Here is an 18,128-nt window from a genome sequence, read left to right as displayed (position 1 = left end):
TCTGTGTCCTCATCTAGTCACTTCAGGGAGATTTGAAATGGCTGAAACGCACATCCTCTTTCCTCCGCTGAACACTAGGGGGCATATTTCTGGGGATTTAGCGCAGGGCAGTGCAGTGGGTCGCCTTGCTGTACTGCCCTGCGTCAAAGTGAAATGGCAGCAATGCGCCGTCTCTACGGCATGCAACAGATTCTTGTCCTTTCTCCCTGTGATGGCGCCATTTTAGCAGCCTAGTGCCAATACAGGCACCCTTGCACGATGGTGTAATGGTGACTGCGTTGCATGCAGGACTGTCTTTGTGCAGAAACGACACCTTCCTGCACAAAAACAATCCTGAGAGCCTTTTTCCTCTTTCTATGTCTGCTGCTGAATGCAGCACAAAAAGAGGAAAAAACGGAGAGAAATTAAATTATTTCTCCTTGTTGCGCCTCCCCTGGGTACGCGTAAGGTTTTGGCACATCCCCAGGTTTACAAGGTATTGTAAACTGGGGTAGTGTCAAAATTCATGGGTGTTGAGTGGGAGCACCCACCGCAACGCCCGCGGACGCCTCCCTGGTGCAGATTATGGTAATGTAGTGATTTGTGCTATCTTGACTTCCTCCATATCTATGAGCCCATTCAAAGCCACGAAAAGTCGCTTTGCGTGGTCTCATAAATATTATATGGGGGTTTGCCCCGCTGGAGCGTCACAAAAAGTGATGCTACACAGCAGGGCCGGCTTTAGCGCTGGTGACGCCCAGTGCGACAATCATTTTTGACGTCCCCTCATGACCTCCTCCTCGGATTCTCTCAGACCACTGGCCAAATGTGACCCTCATCTCTCTAATCATTCGTTACTGCTATCAACAGCATGCCCCCTCCCCCCCCCCCGGTCCTCGCCTCCTCCACAGGTCAGTGCCCAGTGCGGCTGCACCGGTCGCACTGCCCTACAGCCGGCCCTGCTACGCAGGTGCAAGGGACTCGTACATATGCCCCTATGTGTATGTGCTGAGGGTGACTGCAATGTCCATTGTATACTATTGATGGTCTCATCTTTTATGGCTGCTAGTGTTTTGATGCTGTTTTCTGGAGCGGGGCATCTGGACCAGCTGTGTTTTTGGGAAAGTGTACTTGCTCGGTTTGTCAGGTGGGCGTATTTTCCTATGCTTTGCTGTGGTGACAAATTGTGAAGTTAGCGTGTGCATGTATGTGGAAATTTGTGGACTATGAACGTGACCCGGGACAACAGTGTTCTGCAATCCAAAATCGTTCACAAGGGTGAGGAGCGCGACCTCCTGTAGTCAGTAAAGATTGAGGAGCGTTTGGTCGCTTCAATTATAATGTTCTTTGAAAAGCTGAACCGCCATATTTTTTTTCAGCTGGGAGAGGGTTTGGCGGCTCTGATGGTTATAGGAGGATGTTGTTGCAGGCATGGCAGATATAGACGGAGGAGGCCCATGGGCGTCCGCAGAAATTTTTCCAGGGGGGGGCGAACCTGGCAAATGAAGGAGCGTGGCTAATGTTAATGGGGGCGGGGCTAAAATGGCAGACAATCCGGATCGGGTAATGTTCAGGCCAACCTGAGAAAAACAAGCATTGGCATAGCCAATAGGTCTCGCCTTTGGGACCTTATGACTGACTCACTGACTGAAGAACTTATATAGCGCACTTCTGCCAAGGCGTCTTGGCGCTGGGTAAGTATGATGCCGGCAGTATAAGTATTTAGTTCTGCAGCAGGTCCCAAAGGCGAGACCAATTGGCTATGCCAATGCTTGTTGTTATATCTGGGCATGTTGAGAGGCTAGGGGACTGGGTCTCGATGTCAGGTTGGGAGCACAGCAATGACCTACTCAATTTGAATGCGTAGATAATACAACCGGAGGGGTGAAATGAAAGGTTCACTACCAGGAATAACAGGAAAGTAGAAAGTTACGCTGGTTAGAAAGGTAAGGAGGGGTAGAGGCAGGCATGGTGGTGAGGGGAAAAACAGATGCATGCTAGGAGAGCGCTGTGAGGGAGTGAGGCGAAATGGGAAGAGGCACTGAAGGTGGGTCGGGTAAAGACCGTAGTGAGGCAAACAGAAGGGTTGCGAGGGGTGAAGGGTAGACAAAGAAGTGAGGTGTAGAAGTAAAAGATTCAGGAGCAGAGACAGGTAAATCAAAGCTGGAGAGGGGAGAATAACGCAGTCGTAGAACCAAAGAGGGCCAGGTAGAGAGAGGGAGAGGTGTGTCAGAGACAGGTAGAGACAGCTGAGGAAGAGGGAATAATAACGACTGAGGTAGACAGGCGAGGTAGAGGGGTGCGTTGATATAAAGGAAGTGCAGAGATGTGTCACAGATGTTACTGAAGAGGAAAAGAAGTAGAGATATTGAGAAAGAAGTAAGGCACAAAAAGAAGTAAGGGGTGAACAGAGGTAGAACGAGTGGAAGGGGAGAGAACACGTAGAAGATGAATGGCAGGGTAAAATGAGCGATCAGGCAGTGAGTGTGAGGAGTGGGATACAGAGGCATATGTGGCAGTGAGCGCGAAGTGCGGGGTACAGAGGGATATGTTGTGGCAGTTAGCGCAAGGTGTGGGGTACAGAGGGATATGTCGTGGCAGTTAGCGCGAGGTGTGGGGTATAGAGGGATATAAGGCAGTGAGCGTGGGCAGGGCCGACTTTAGCGCTCGTGGGGCCCAGTGCGATAATGCTTTTTGGCACCCCCAATGACCACCTCCACTACAGGTTCTTCATAACCATCCTTTCACAGCGCCCCTCAAGCCTCCGTAACCATTCAGTCTCAGGTGCATTTAATTCATTTTATAGCGCCGCTCCTATCAGTGTAAGGTGTCACAACACTTTACATCACACAGATTACATAGAGACAATCAATCATAGGTGTGTAAATCAGTGCATAGGAAATGTACATAAGAGAGAGGACAAGAAGGTGTAGGAGTCACATGTCATCCATACAGGTAGGCAGGATAGTTTAAGAGTGCTTGGTCAGGAGAATCAGAAACCTAGAATTTAAAACCTAGCACCATGGATGGGGGGGTTCTCTTTATTAATAAGAATTGATTTTACCCAAATTAACCCATTTTGCCACATTAGGATAATGAAAAACTGGGGGGAAATCATAACGCTCTAGCCCAGTTTGCATGCATCTTTGCTAACAGTTACTTGCTCACTGTTCCACATTAGGATTTTAACTCATAAAGTGTTATCAACAATATGGTCTCTGACAAAAGTGTGACCCACTGACCTATTTACATTACATTATACGCACTTTGTGAGCTGCACGTTCTTTGCAGCAAGCATAATAACCCTCTGCGCTACCTTAGGATGAGTAGAAACTTCCACTACACAAAACTTTGATCTCTCCCTCTCTCTAAGGAAGTGCATTAATCACTGCAGTCATTTAGACATTTTTATAGGTGGCTGAAAGTTTCTAGGAGTCCAGGAAAGAAGCAGGTGCTTTTAAAATCATCATATTAGGGCCCCCTACACGAAGTCAGCAGCCGGTGCGGTGGCACCGGTCGCACCGCCCTAGAGCCGGCCCTGAGCACGGGGAGTGGGATACAGGGGGATATGAGGCAGTGAGCGTGGGGAGTGGGGTGCAGGGGGATATGAGGTAGTGAAACACAGGGTCGGGACGTCCTGCCAGACATGATAGGGTGCATACTGGCAGATAGATATGTTATTGACACAAGTCTGTGTACGTTTTAGTGGGATCTGAAATCCGGTCTATGCTGCAACCTCAGTTTTTGACTTGGGAGAATAATGCATCGACCCCCCGCCCCCCCCCCCCCGAACTTCATTCAGAAGACCCCTTGCTCTCAGGCTACAGAGTGTTCAGGGCCGGCTTTAGCGCTGGTGGCGCCCTGTGCAACAAAGTTTGTTGGCGCCCCCCACGGGCGCTCCCCACAGACTGCCACACTACTACCCTTTAACAATACAGTACCCCCTCAAGTCTCCATAACCACTCTCTCTCAGATGCATTTAATAGTGCCACCTGTACCAGTTTAGGGTGTCAGAGCACTTTACATCGCAAACACTACTCAGATGCAATCAATCATAGGTGTGTAAATCAGTGTATAGGAAATGTTACATAATACAGAGGACTGCAAGGTGTAGGAGTTGCATGTCATCCATACTGGTAGGCAGTATAGTTTAAGAGTGCTTGGTCTGGAGAAGCACCGACTCAGAAAGTAAATCAGAACCCGATGGTTTGAGGTTACATTTCATAATGATGATTTTTTTTTACCGAAAGGATCTCTCTGACAAAAGCACTGACCTATTTAAACTATATGCATTTTGTGATCTGCATGGTACACATTCTTTGCAGCACACACATTAACCCTCTGTGATACATAAAATGAGTTAAAACTTCCACTTCACAAAACTCCTTTTCTCTCCAGGAAGAACATTAATCACCAAGTTATCTTGACATTTTTATTTTTGTATGACAATTTCGGAGGCCGGCAATGCAGCAGGTGCTTTTAAAACCATAAAATACTTCCAAATAGGCGCCCCCTCGAAGAGTCAGCACCCAGTGAGGTGGCACCAGTTGCACCGCCCTAAAGCCGGCCCTGAGAGTGTTAAAAGGAGGTCTTTGTGTCCAGACCTAACCACTCGCGCTTGTGGCGCGCAGCTCAAACCGGCCATTGTCATTCTGTTTGTGGCAATCAGCCGCAGACAGAATGACAATGGGCGGGAGGGGCAGCGAGGAGGAGTGCAAGGAGCCCCATCAGGGAGTTGAGGCCTCTGGCAGGGAACACCTCTGCTCCCTGCAGGGCCCGTAATCCCTGACAAAAGGCGTCCGTAAAAGCATAAGTGGCCACAGGGGGGGCAAGGAGGAGCAGTCCGGGGGGGGGGGGGGGGCAAGCGCCCCTCCTTGCCCCCCCCCCCCCTGCGGACGCCCATGAGGAGGCCTGTGTCCTCTCGCGGGTTTTTATCTCCAGCCTGTTGTGACTGTGCGGTGGTGGTGATCTGTTGAACTGCTTGGACATGTTTGTTTCTAAATATGCCTATGGTTCCTATGTAAAGGCGGAGTAATTCTCCTATAAATATTTTCTAAAAAAGTGGATAATCCTGAATTTTAATAAACATTTTTCTCTGATATTCATAGGTGTCGCTCGGCGCCCTCGTAAAGGTCAAGGGACCAGCCCCCCAACCTGAGTTCAGTCTAAGGTTTGTTTGGGACACACAAGGACTGAGGGACACTAGAGATCTGCAGATCAGCGTCGGATTGGTAACGCGGGCACCCGGTATCAGACTTCCAGCTGTGGGCTGCTTTTTGGGCAGCCTGGGGTCTGTTTGGGTGGTGTCTGTTTTCGAATACCGCTGGCGGTCCAGTGGGTGCCTGAGTGGCCTTTCTGGAGGCAGATGGGCCTCTGTTACCTCTCTTTTCTCGACCGGCGGAGGTGTCTCTCCCTTTCTCCCGCTGGGCCGGCCCATTAATGTATGCATATTGAGCGGGGGCAGGAGGCCTGAGCACAAGTGGCCACACTTGTTTTCAGGTGTGTTTCACCAGTGTAAACTAATCTGTGCATTTTTTTAACACCCCCTCCCCCCACAGGCGCAAGTTGAATTCTGTGGTTTTAGACGAGTTATGGAATGCTATGTTGTGTTCTGTCGTGTAAGTCTTTGTGTAGTTCTACAAGGAGCTAAGTATCATCAGCACACATCTTGTGGCAAGTGTTGTGGGATTCAGTGCTATAAGCATGGTGGCTCTGTATATTTTTTTCAGTGGACACAGGCGCAAGTTGAATTCTGTGGTTTTCCACAGGTGGTGTTGGACACTTTGAAGGGGAAGTCAACAAGTTTCCTCTGGGTGTCTTGTTCTAAGAGATAGTGGGACTTCTGCAGGCCTGTCCTTCTGATGTTGGCAAGGTTGGATAGGTAGATGGAGACATGCTGAGCTGATGATAATGATGGTGGCGGAAGAGTCTAATAAGCGTGATGGTGTATGTCTGTGCCTGTGCGCAGTTCTCTGCGTTGATTCTGAAGTGCGTTTTCATCACGGAATGGGAATGAGACGACTTTCCCATCAAAACAGAAGCACAAAGTGCGCTAAATATTCATTATATATGCAAGCAATCATTCAGTCTATATTGATGCGCCTTTCAGTATTACAAAACAGGAATTGCTAGATGAGATTTCCAAGGCACGCAGGAAGATAAAACAAGATAGGAGAGCTTGAGTGGAGTACTAGATCTTAAAATAAGTTAAAAAGGACAACATGAAAAGACACAAACATAGAGGGCAAGGCATACTGTAAACTCCCAGATTACCCACAGCTCATATGGAATGCGTATTCTAGACCCCGCTATCCCTCTTCAATACTCAGCCACCCCTTTTGCTCCCAGAAACAGAACAAAAGTACCTGGTCATACTTAAATATCGCCAACCCTCCCCCCAGATCATTACAGTGTCCAGGAGGTATTTCATAGTCAAGGTCCAGTATAGTGGGAGCTCGGAAAAAACTAGCAAAGTTTTATCAAGGAATCTTATCAATTCAACATCAAATGATAAGTCATATTAATTCTTTCGAGATATTTTATCCATACCCTTTCATGCATTCCATACAATCTACACAATGGCTTACTCTTTGGCTTTAGATAATGTCATGAGGGGCCTATGGGGTTCCCGCTCGCCAGGCCTCAGTAGTGATGGGCCGGGTGGGAACTATGAAGAACGCAGACACTTAGACAGATTTGGGATACTCCGTGACCACCAGGTAACACTTCCCAGGCCCTTATTCACTCGCATTGTGACCTAATTGCAGCAACCGTCGCTGACAACCGAAGAGGGTCCACCCACCAAACACCCCTGGACAAAATCCTCAGTTGGGATGGGCCATCCCAAAATTTCAGGGCCCATCTTTTGTTTGCTTTTACCATGAAGTTTTACTAGCCTCTGACTTTGTCTCTTCATAGTCAGCGTACTGTTACTCTCTAGATCTCGCGAAACCACTGAATCACGGACTTCAAGGAAGCCAGATCTCAGCTGCTCAGGATCTGCTGAAACTGACAGAAGCCTCTTCAAGCTCCTCTCTTACACCAACAAAGCCCTCCACAAATTCCGACCTGCCTACATCAAAGACCGCCTGACGTGCCACCAACCGATCAGGGAGCTCCGCTCCTCCACCCTTGCCCTAGCCCACATCCCCCGCAACTTCCGAAGCCACTGCTGCAGTGGTCGCTCCTTCTCCGACATCGCCGCCAAGTCCTGGAACGACCTCCACCTACGCACCTGCCCTTCACTGGAGGACTTCAGGAAGAAGCTCAAGACCTGGCTCTTCGATAATTACGGCCATCCAACCGTAGCTCACAGGACCCCAACGCCTGGAGATCCCCCGGGGTGATAAGTTGCGCTCCACATGACTTACTGATTGATGTATTGACTGCAGAGCTGAAACTTTGGATGCCATCTTTTGCCACTTTACTTTGATTGCCTGGGCAACAAAGAATTAGAGTGTGTGCCTGGTCCAACAAGCAGTTTTCATAGTGGGCTCTTCCTTATCAGCTGAATGATCGTATCTACACCACCCGGATCTGTCACTACAATTCACTGTGAACATTTTATCTACTTTCAGTCAAACATGTTTCGATGGTAGAGTCTTCTTATCTGGGTCTGTCAGCATCTGGGATTCCCTGCCTTTTTAGTGAGAGGGCAAGTCAACCACAGCAAACCCAAGAATGAGCTGGAAGCATAGCTGTGCCCCCTGGAGCCACTATAAATATGGTGCTTTGTCTCTCACTGGCTCAATAGTGCCAGGAACCCTCTGGGTGTTTGTTGTGCTGTACAAATCCCATAAACGTAAAATTCAAAAAGGGACATACCCAGCACCCTACTGTCCAAAACTACTTAAATTCTAGCTTGCACAGTAGAAGTAATAGCAGTGCAAGCTTTACTACCAGCAGAAACCCAGAGCCAGCTCCCAATAAACAAAACAACATTCTACTGACGCTCATATCTACGAATCCTTTACAGGAAGGCCTTCCAGTGACACCCCACGAGTGTGCACTCACAAACATACCTCACACACTTCTTGGATCGGCAATGCCACATTACCAATGAATTTTAGCACAGAATTATTAACATCCGATTATGTTCCCTTACACAAATGTACATGTACCTGAATTCCCGTGCACACAATACCAAACTGTTGCTCTTTCAAAGGCGCCTCCACTCTATGCACAGGTGCACATTCTGTGTGGTACATCCCTACACAATGCACTATACAAACGCTGATAACACAACAGAACATCACACAACACACTAAATGGCATATTATTTCCATGGGCGAGACCATGCTACTGTTTCTTTAAGAGCACACTACAACCCCCATTCACTATACATACAATTGTTGGAACGTGCAATGGTGGAAACCGCTGCTAGTGTTTCTTATCACAAATACCAGTGCGGTCACAATATATCAAAATTACCGCATAGACATGACAATTTGAGTGAATATGTTCGACCAACAATGTTAAATTCATTAAACAAGATTTATTTACGGTTCTTCTGCCCCCACCCCAAGAAATCTGGGACTGCATAAATTATTTACAATACTGCCTCCACTCCTAGAGACTTTGAGAGGTAATGAAATTATAACCCAGAGAGAATTTAATTGTACTAAAAACGTTCACTCTCATAAGAAACTTGTCAGAATGATTCAATTAAAAATACTACACTACCGAAAAACCATAAAGCTGGATTTCAGAAAACTATACAGCTGCTAAAATCTATTGTTACTATTCAGGACAGACTCCCTGGGCACACTGGCACATCACACGCAGTCCTGTACAATCCAGGGCCACCCTGGGCCCTAATGCAGCCTGTGGCAAGTATTTGTAGAGCACAAAGGATTGTTTTTCTCTATTGGCTGATAATTGTGATTGCATTTATATAGCGCTTACTAACCCTGACGTGGAGTTAAAGCGCTTTTTTAGCGAGTATTACGATGTTTCTTGATGGCCCACGTAACGATACTCAACGCGCATCAACCTGGGAGCGTGCAGGCTGAGAGGACACGATGGGAGTCAAACCTGCGACCACAGGTTCAACACCTCGCCCGCATTTACTGTTTCTAAGAGCATTTCTTTCTTGAGTCACCCAGTGTTTTTGATTGCCAACTAGTTTTTTTTCAGTTATTGCATCAGGACATCCTATTGGGTAATCAAGTGGTCTTTAAAACCATGTCATCATCGGATGCATTTGCTGGTGTTGCCCCCATGCCCACGACAGCATATTATGTGTACACGCCAAGGAATGCCTAGCATCTACTGGAATGCACATATCTCATTCAGTCTTGAAAGACACAATACTGCCACGTTGCGTGGATGTAATTAGTTCTTAATTTGTGCCAGTAGTGTCCGGTGCTTGGCACCGGCACTTAATTATCAACATCATTGCTTGTGGCAGTCTGCCACAAGGTGGTGTCTGACTAATTTAGAGATGCCCAGAACTACAATCAATTATTAATTCAATATACAATAAAAATGTCCATTACCTGCTGCCCAAGCCATTATTATAGCTTTGGGGCCTGAAATAGTCCGAATTGTCACATTTGTAGGAGTGTGATGGTTCGTAGTTGTGTTGTTGCTATCATTGGCAGCATGGCAGGGGCAATGTGTGGTGCCAGCTGCAGTGCCCTCCTGACGAGAGCCTTGGCACTTACTTTCTTTAGCAAATTAATCGCTGGATGTAACATCGTTTCACAAGCCCTGTCACCACCCACTGCACGCGTGTACATGTAGCACAGAATTCATGGGAGCTATAATTACACACTGAAGGCAAAATCCTTGCTTTATCTCGACTTTACGAGTCGACAATCCCGTCCCTCCTCCCGGGGCAAACTGCGGGCGCATCCGGTATTTCGTGTGGGACAGCGTTACTTGTATCTCGGAGTGTGCCAGATGTTTACTACCAGATTTAAGTTTTATGGACATCACGCATATTGGCCTTTTCATAGACCAGGCTTTTCCCAAATGTACAACTTGAACACAGCAATCCACCACAAACAAACAATATTTCCTCGATCGTGACAATCTGCGCAGAAATATGGTGTGCTAATTTCTCGAGAGTTCCCCTTAAAAATACTTTCCTTCCCATTATCAAATCTGGTGTGTTATAATGATCTTTTTAGATCGGAACACATTACTAGCTGCAAAATTTAAAATTTTCACATAATAACCCACAAGCAGAGATCCTCGCAGATTAGGGTTCTTAATCAGCACTGGCGAAAATTACAGAAAATCTACCAGAGAACATTTCTTCTCAAATTGACGTCTATTCTAGGGGAATCCCCACACACGCACGTACGCACGCACACACGCACCATTCTCTGTTCTTGATCACAGAGCAGGCTTTGGGACTTGTCAAATTAAAGTGGTATTCATCGTGCGCCGCCTGCTGTGGTTGTCTGAGTGATTACACCCCTGTACGTGTGGATTACCCATACTTTAGAATCCTCGCGAGCGGAAGGAGCAAACAGCTGCGGAATCACTGCCCCCTGCTGACTCATGGCATGCAATCCTACCCAGACCCACGTATACCGCACATGTAGAAATACATGGTTTTATGTCGACGTAACGTAGCATGCTGCGAGACACTGCATACCTACCTACCACCTACACAGCTAACATCTGCTGATCTGCTGTAAAGCCTCAAGGCGGCCAGCAGCACCCACTGCGCGTGCGCACAGAACACCCTTTCGAGTGGATGACAGTGTAGGCCTCACAACTTAAAATACTACCCCATTGCATCCTGTGAGTAACAGCATTTTGACACTACTAAACATCTTATGTGTGACTGGGGTCTCAAGAGGGCAGATCACCTTTCACAGCTGTTACTGTACTGTTCCACCTTCGTGCTTTCACCAGGGTGTCACTCCGCCTCACACCCCCCTCCCAGAATACTCCCTCCCTGCACTGACACCTGACAAAGCAGAACCTCTTGTAAACACCCCGCGCGCGTCTTCTAGCTTCCCTGTATTTCCCAAACTGCAACCCCACCGATATACATCCCTCCCCGATACCCCATCTCTATTGCATCTACTTATGTGTTGATTAGCATTGACTGGGCACAGCCTTTACACACTAGCTTCCCGCACAGTGCCGCCCTCTTCACGCACTCTCCAAACACACCTACATCCGGTACACTCTTAATGCGTGTCTTGTCCTTCCAGACAAGTAACTCCTACACTGTAGACCACTGTACACCACTGCTGTGGCTACCTGCACTGTGCCGACCCATGCACACACTCTCTCCCCGCAGGGACTTCCCAGCCAGTGACCCCCATGGAAGCACTCACCCTGCACACACTCTCCTTGCAGTGACCTCCTAGGCAGTGATCCCCGATGCGCGCACCTACTCTGCACACATTCTCTGCCTGCAGTGACTTCCTAGACAGTAACCCCTGTGCACGCACTCACCCTGCACACCCTTTCCTCACGGTGACTTCCTAGCTAGTGACCCCCATGCATGTGCTTACCCAGCACATACTCTCCCTGCAGTGAGCTCCTAGCCAGAGACCCCCATGCATGCACTCACCCTGCACACATACTCTGCCTGCAGTGACTTCCTGGTCGGTGACCCCCCATGCATGCACTCACCATGCACGCACTCTCACTGCAGTGACTTGCTAGCCTGTGATACCATGCACGCTCTCGCCCTGCACTCACACTCCCTGCAGTGACTTCCTAGCTGGTGACCCCTATGCACACATTCACCCTGCAAACACTTTCCTTGCGGTGACTTCCTAGTTGGTGACCCCATGCATGCACTCACTATGCACACACTTTCCTTGCAGCTAATTCCTAGCCGGTGATCCCCATGCACGCAAGCACCCTGTACACACTCTCCTTGCAGGGACTTCCTAGCGGTGAAAACATGCACGCACTCACCAGGCACACACTTTCCATGCAATGACTTCCTAGCTGGTGACACCATGCATGCACTCACCCTGCACACACTTAAGTTGCAATGACTTTCTAGCTGCTGTCCCCCACGCACGCACTCAACCTAAACACACTTTCCTTGCGGTGACTTCCTAGCTGGTGACACCCATGCATGCACTCACCCTGCGCACACTCTCCCTGCAGTTACTTCCTAGGTAGTGAACCTCATGCACGCACTCACCCTACACACACTCTCCCTGAAGTGACTGCTACCTGATGACCCCATGCATGCACTCAACCTGCACACACTTTACTCGCAGCTAATTCCTAGCAGGTGACCCCCATGCACGTACTTACCCTAAACACACTCTCTCTGCAGTGACTTCCTAGCCGATGACCCCCATTCACGCACTTACCCTGCTCACACATTCCCTGCAATTAATTCCTTGTTGTAACCTCATGTATGCACTCACCTGGCACACACTTTTCTTGCAATGACATCCTAGTTGGCGACCCTCATGCATGCACTTCCTCCTGCACACACTTCTCTTGCAGTGAATTCCTAGCAGATGACCCCCATGCATGCACTCACCTTGCAAACACTTTCCTTAAAGCGACTTCCCAGCTGGCGACCCCCATGCTTCCACTCACCCGGCACACACTTTCCTGGCAATAACTTCCTAGCCAGTAACCCGCCATGCACACACTCGCCCTGCACACACTCTCCCTGGAGTGACTACCTAGCTGGTATCCACCATGCACGCACTCACCCTGCACATACTCTCCCTGGAATGGCTTCCTAGCTGGTGACCCCCCTGCACACACTTTTCTTGCAGTGACTTCCTAGCCGGCTGTGGTGACTTACTAGCTGGTGAGCCTCATACATGCACTCCCCCCTGCACACACTTTTCTTGCAGTGACTTCCTAGCCGGCTGTGGTGACTTACTAGCTGGTGAGCTTCATACACGCACTCCCCCCTGCACACACTTTTCTTGTGGTGACTTCCTAGCCGGCTGTGGTGACTTCCTAGCTTGTGAGCCTCCTACACGCACTCCCCCCTGCACACACTTTTCTTGCGGTGACTTCCTAGCCGGCTGTGGTGACTTCCTAGCTGGTGAGCACCATACACGCACTCCCTCCTGCACACACTTTTCTTGCGGTGACTTCCTAGCCGGCTGTGGTGACTTCCTAGCTGGTGAGCCTCATACACGCACTCCCCCTGCACGCACTTTTCTTGCGGTGACTTCCTAGTAGATGACCCCAATGCACACACTCACCGTGCACACACTTTCCTTGCAGTGACTTCGTAGCTGGTATTCCCCATGCACACACTCACCCTGCACACACTCTTCCTGCAGTGGCTACCTAGCTGGTGACCCCCCTGCACACACTTTTCTTGCAGTGACTTCCTAGCTGGTATTCCCCATGCACACACTCACCCTGCACACACTCTTCCTGCAGTGGCTACCTAGCTGGTGACCCCTCTGCACACACTTTTCTTGCAGTGACTTCCTAGCCAGCTATGGTGACTTCCTACTGGTGACTCCCATACACGCACTGCCCCTGCACACACTTTGTTGCAGTGACTTTCTGCAAGAAGCCTCTCTATGCACAGTGTCACTGACACACTCCCTCTGATATAACGCCTGCACAATGGTTCCCGGTGCACAAATTTCTCTCAAGACATGTGCTTTGCACTCACTTTCCATTAGGGGGGTGCCACCGCGCTGTATATACCGCCAGCGCGTTTCCAGTGCACCGTTGACGTATCATGCACTGCTGCCAGACAGTGATTCTCAGACACTACCTGCACTCAGTGTTCCCTCACAATCACGCTGCACACACCTTCACCTAGCAGCCCCCCATCGCTGCACACAGCCCGCCTGCAGACAGTCATTACACACGCTGGTTCACCCTCTCCTTTCTTCCTCACCATCTGTACGGATGCAACCTTCACACGGTGGTTCCATACACTCACTATCACCCGTGCACACACCCACTTTCCCACCAGTGACTTCTTGCAGTGTGCGCCCTATTCACACCTCAGCCACACGTGTGCATACATGTGCGCACACACAGTCCCGGTAGATACTTCTATCGGGACTGTGTGTGCGCGTATGTATGCACGCGTGTGGCTAAGGTGTGAATAGAGCGGACACAGCAAGAAGTCCGCACCCTTAGTTCTCACCCCCGAAGTGCCGCTTGTCCACTACAGTGCCCTTCAGCGAGCTCTTTGGCATATGTTACCCCCATCAGGCCCTCTCTCGCTCGAGCAGTGCAGCTTCCACACCACCTGGAGTTATTTCTCACCTTTAGCAGAGCCCCTCTCACCCTTAGTAGAGCCCCTCTCATCCTTACTAGAGCCCCTCTCACCCTAAGCAGCAACCCTCGCAGCACCCCTCACACCCTCGCATCGCCCATCACACCCTCGCAGCGCAGCTCTCACACCACACCAGTAAGTACAGTTCTCTCACCCCTCGTGGCGCCCTCTCACCCTTAGCAGCACCCCTGGTAGCGCCCTCTCACCCCTCGCAGCGCCCTCACCCCTAGCAGCGCCCCTCACACCCTCGCAGCGCCCATCACACCCTCGCCGCTCTCACAACACCTAGTTCGCTCACTCCTCGCAGCGCCCTCTCACCTTAGCCTCACCCCTCTCACCCCCACCAGCACCGCTCGCAGCGCCATCTCACCAAGAGTGCCCCTCTCACCCAAACAGCGCCTCTCTCACCCAAGAAGCCCCGTTACTCCCCCAGCTGCATATATCTCACCCCTCGCAGTGCCATCTCACCCTTATCAGAGCCTCTCTCTCTCATCCCTAGCAGCACCCGTATTGCCGCTTCGCAGCGCCTCGGTCACCCTCGCTGCGCCCTCTCACGCCCAGCAGCGCCCCTCTCGCCCTCGCAGCGCCTCTGTCACCCTGGCAGCGCCCTCTCACCCCAGCAGCGCCTCTCTCGTCCCCGCAGCGCCCCCTCTCACCACGCTCTCGCCGGTCTGTTGCACATAGCCGATGTCTTCGATGGCCTTAATGTTGATGATGTGAATCCCCCTGTCGTCCGCCGGGATGGCGCTGTACCTGTCGCTCGCCCGCATGGTGTCCCAGTTGGCGGCGGGGCTCGACTCTGGATGCTGCCCTCCTGCAGCCGGGCTCGGGCACTCTAAGGTGAGAGAGAAGAAGACACGTGTGTCAGGAGCCGGGAGCCGCCTCTCCGCCTGCCTGCTTCCTGCTGACTCCCTGCCAGCCCTCTCCACTCCCTGCTGCCTCCGTGCGCCTGTCCCGCCGGCTCCTTGAAGGAGCGAGCGCGTATTAACTGTACACGTCTGTTTACTAAAGACCAGTGCCAGGGACGCGGATGATCCCCGGCAGTTCACACAGTAACCAGCCACCTCACAATAACACACTCGGCCTTTCAGCTCTGGCGTTTGGTACTTGGTCTTTCTTGCTACCATAATCACCCTTGACAGGTTGTAGTCCACACGTAGAACCCACATGAACTGCGTAAGCATTCCCCCACACGCCCTGGTACACATATACACCTATGGGTAAACGTATATATATTTACATATCTATAAATGATATATCTGTTCATAACGCACATAGAAACATACTTATATATTTTCACTCAAAAAAACTAAGGTTACATTGTTGTTATAGTTAGGTGACTGTCAGTGACAACATAAACATTTTGAACTCAAAAAACACAGAAATTCACAAGTTATAGTTACTTGCACCACGCCATGCACTGCCTATGACCTCACATGTTACATCACCCATGACGTTCTAAGACATCATTTATGACATCACTGATGAAATCTCAAATGACATCAACCAATGAGTGTGTTAGTTTGTTTTATAGTTTACATAGGGCCGGGTACGTACCATATTACTTACTACCTAATTTTGAACACCCTGCGTCCAGCCAATGAGTTCAAGTGTGTACACGTTTCATGTGCTCTTAATGCAGCATAGATGTGTAGCGGTATTGAAGAGTAACTCTGTGTGCAGATGACAGTTGCACACAAGTTTTTTTGGGTCCGCTAGAAAGTTTCCAACAGGGCAAAGATTCTACCCAGTATATACTAAGTACTGTTAGCAGCCTAGACTTATTAGATAGAAACATCTCAGTTCGGCAATTTATACATAACATATTAACCTATGTACATGTGCTTTTTTTGCTTCAGAAGTTAGGCTACCTGTAAAGTTTTCACCACTGTATGAAGGCTGCAGGTAATATGCTCTTTAGCACCTTCAGACCTTGGTTACTTGAAGCAACTAGTTTTTTTTAAAAAGTGTTACATAGAGTGTACACTGTTCTTAGTACATTTTTAGGTCTCGCCTGGCGAAAGCAGAGCATGCGGTGCTCTCGTCAGAGAGACCTTTTGGAATCGATTCTCCGCCGTGGGCTCATGCACGCGCCTGCATGGACAAAGATGGCTGCTCTCGTCATCTGTCCATAGCCTCGTGTGAAGCAGGCCAGGGCGGGATCTGCCCCCATGGCCTGCCTGTGCTGCAGACATGCCCTGGACGGGAGGCGTGCGCAGGGCTGGTAGCTGTGCAAACCCTAGGTGAGTGTCAGTGCTGTGTCCACTGTAACTTCAGCTTGTGGGGTCGTGCTGCACGGGGTCAGCATTGCAGAGCTTCAGCGAGCCGGCGGATATCCAGATGTTTCCACAGGCGTAGCTGCCTCTGGTGCATCAGGTGCAGTGGCACCGGGGCCCACAGGCTTGATGTGCCCACTGAACTGTGGGTGTTGCTGTCATTTAGAATTCAAATATCAGCCAGGGGGCCCAGTTCCATCGTTGCATGAGGGCTGATGTCACACTGGCGATGCTCCGGGCATGTTTCCCGCCTAGAGGTGGCTAGTGAAGGGCGACGTGCAGTGCTTGGACTGCGCGCTCGCAGCATGGTCGCTGCTGCACCGGGCATTCCACCACGTCACCACCCACCTTCGTCACTACACCGGCCACCTCTGCCACAACACGGCCCAGCCCCACACGCCAAGCCTGGGTGGATGACACAGGGGTGTTACTTCATCTCTCGCTTGACACCATTAGAGGTTCACCAAGTTTACAGGGGGTATCCATCATTACAGAGGATGTGGCTTAACAGCTGGAGCGGGGAAGCAGGTTCGAGTCTGGTTGGAGGTTCAAGCATCCTGTGATTCTGTGCAAATCACTAAATATCCCCTTGCATAATTTTTTTTTCTAAATGAATATGTCCTTCTATAATGCAACTGGTGCTCATTTAAAGCGCTTTAATACCTTCGGGTCGAGTTCGCACTATATAAAACTGAAAAAATAATATCAACTTTGCAGTTAGGTTGGTAAAATTTCCTGTTCACTAATTACAAGAGGTCTGTGTAGCTATAGCTGATAGTCCAGCTGCATCTCGGCTCTTGTTATTAGTGTGCAATTCTTTATAACTTGAGGCATGTCATTTTAGTATATTAGATTACTTCATTGCACCGGGCGCAAGTTATTAGAAGTGACAGGTTCCAAACACGTAAGTAGAAACATGTATGCCCCCTCTGCCATTATGACGGTGCTGTTTGTGAACCAAGAGACACGCCCCCCTCCCTATACGTATTTACAACGTGAGCTGATGTATTTCAAAATGTTCTTATGTGATGATGGAAAAGGAGGCACTGTGAAAACTAACTGCCTAGGATCACACAAAGGGGTAAAGTGGCAGCCGGGACTGATGCAAGGTTTCCTAGTTTTTCTTGTGTCACAGCGAGATCATTGGCTTCAGTGTCCATTTCAGCTGCCAGTATTCTACTAGTTTTTGGGCCGTTTTCTTCATTCCCGCCATCCTTCCACACTCAGTTGTTTTTAAACCAACCCCCCGCCCCATCTCCGTTCTCACTGGGACTCTTACACATTGTGCTCGCAGCAATGCTTTTTTAAAAATTTAAATTTAAGGTAGTCGGGGCAAAGCTGGACAGAGATACAGCGCCCGGGCCCGAGACCCATCTTGCTGGATTTGGTGCTGTCTCTACACGGTTGGTGAGGGTGTAGGAAGTGCCTAAACTCCGGGAGTCCGAGCTGACTGCAGAGTGCATAATTTTGTTTCAGGTGCTCTTCCCTATCTAAAAATTAAAATACTTTAACGAAAAAAGCCACAGGCTGCTGATCTAATCTGACATACTAACTGTGCCCCTTCACCATAATGCCTCTTCTGCGCTTACAGGCTGCTGTTTGGTGCCTTCTGTGCTCTTTGCCCAAGTAGGACCAGCCGCCCTTCTTAAGGCTACGCACATTCCACC

The 18,128-nt window shown here is 49.6% G+C and overlaps 1 protein-coding gene across 2 annotated transcripts in view; it reads right to left on the bottom strand.

Moving 5' to 3' along the window:
• Positions 1–18,128, bottom strand: part of ANO1 (anoctamin 1) — an 852,930-nt gene that overhangs the window by 482,374 nt on the left and 352,428 nt on the right. For both annotated transcript variants that reach the window (XM_085643533.1, XM_085643534.1), the window contains exon 2: positions 14,842–15,020. In XM_085643533.1, the coding sequence (XP_085499659.1) occupies positions 14,842–15,020 (179 nt within the window). The remainder of the gene's footprint in view (positions 1–14,841; positions 15,021–18,128) is intronic.

The sequence above is a fragment of the Triturus cristatus genome, chromosome 3_1 (genome assembly GCF_964204655.1).
Source record: "Triturus cristatus chromosome 3_1, aTriCri1.1, whole genome shotgun sequence".
NCBI classification, from domain to species: domain Eukaryota; kingdom Metazoa; phylum Chordata; class Amphibia; order Caudata; family Salamandridae; genus Triturus; species Triturus cristatus.
This window is presented reverse-complemented; position numbering and strand designations above follow the sequence as displayed.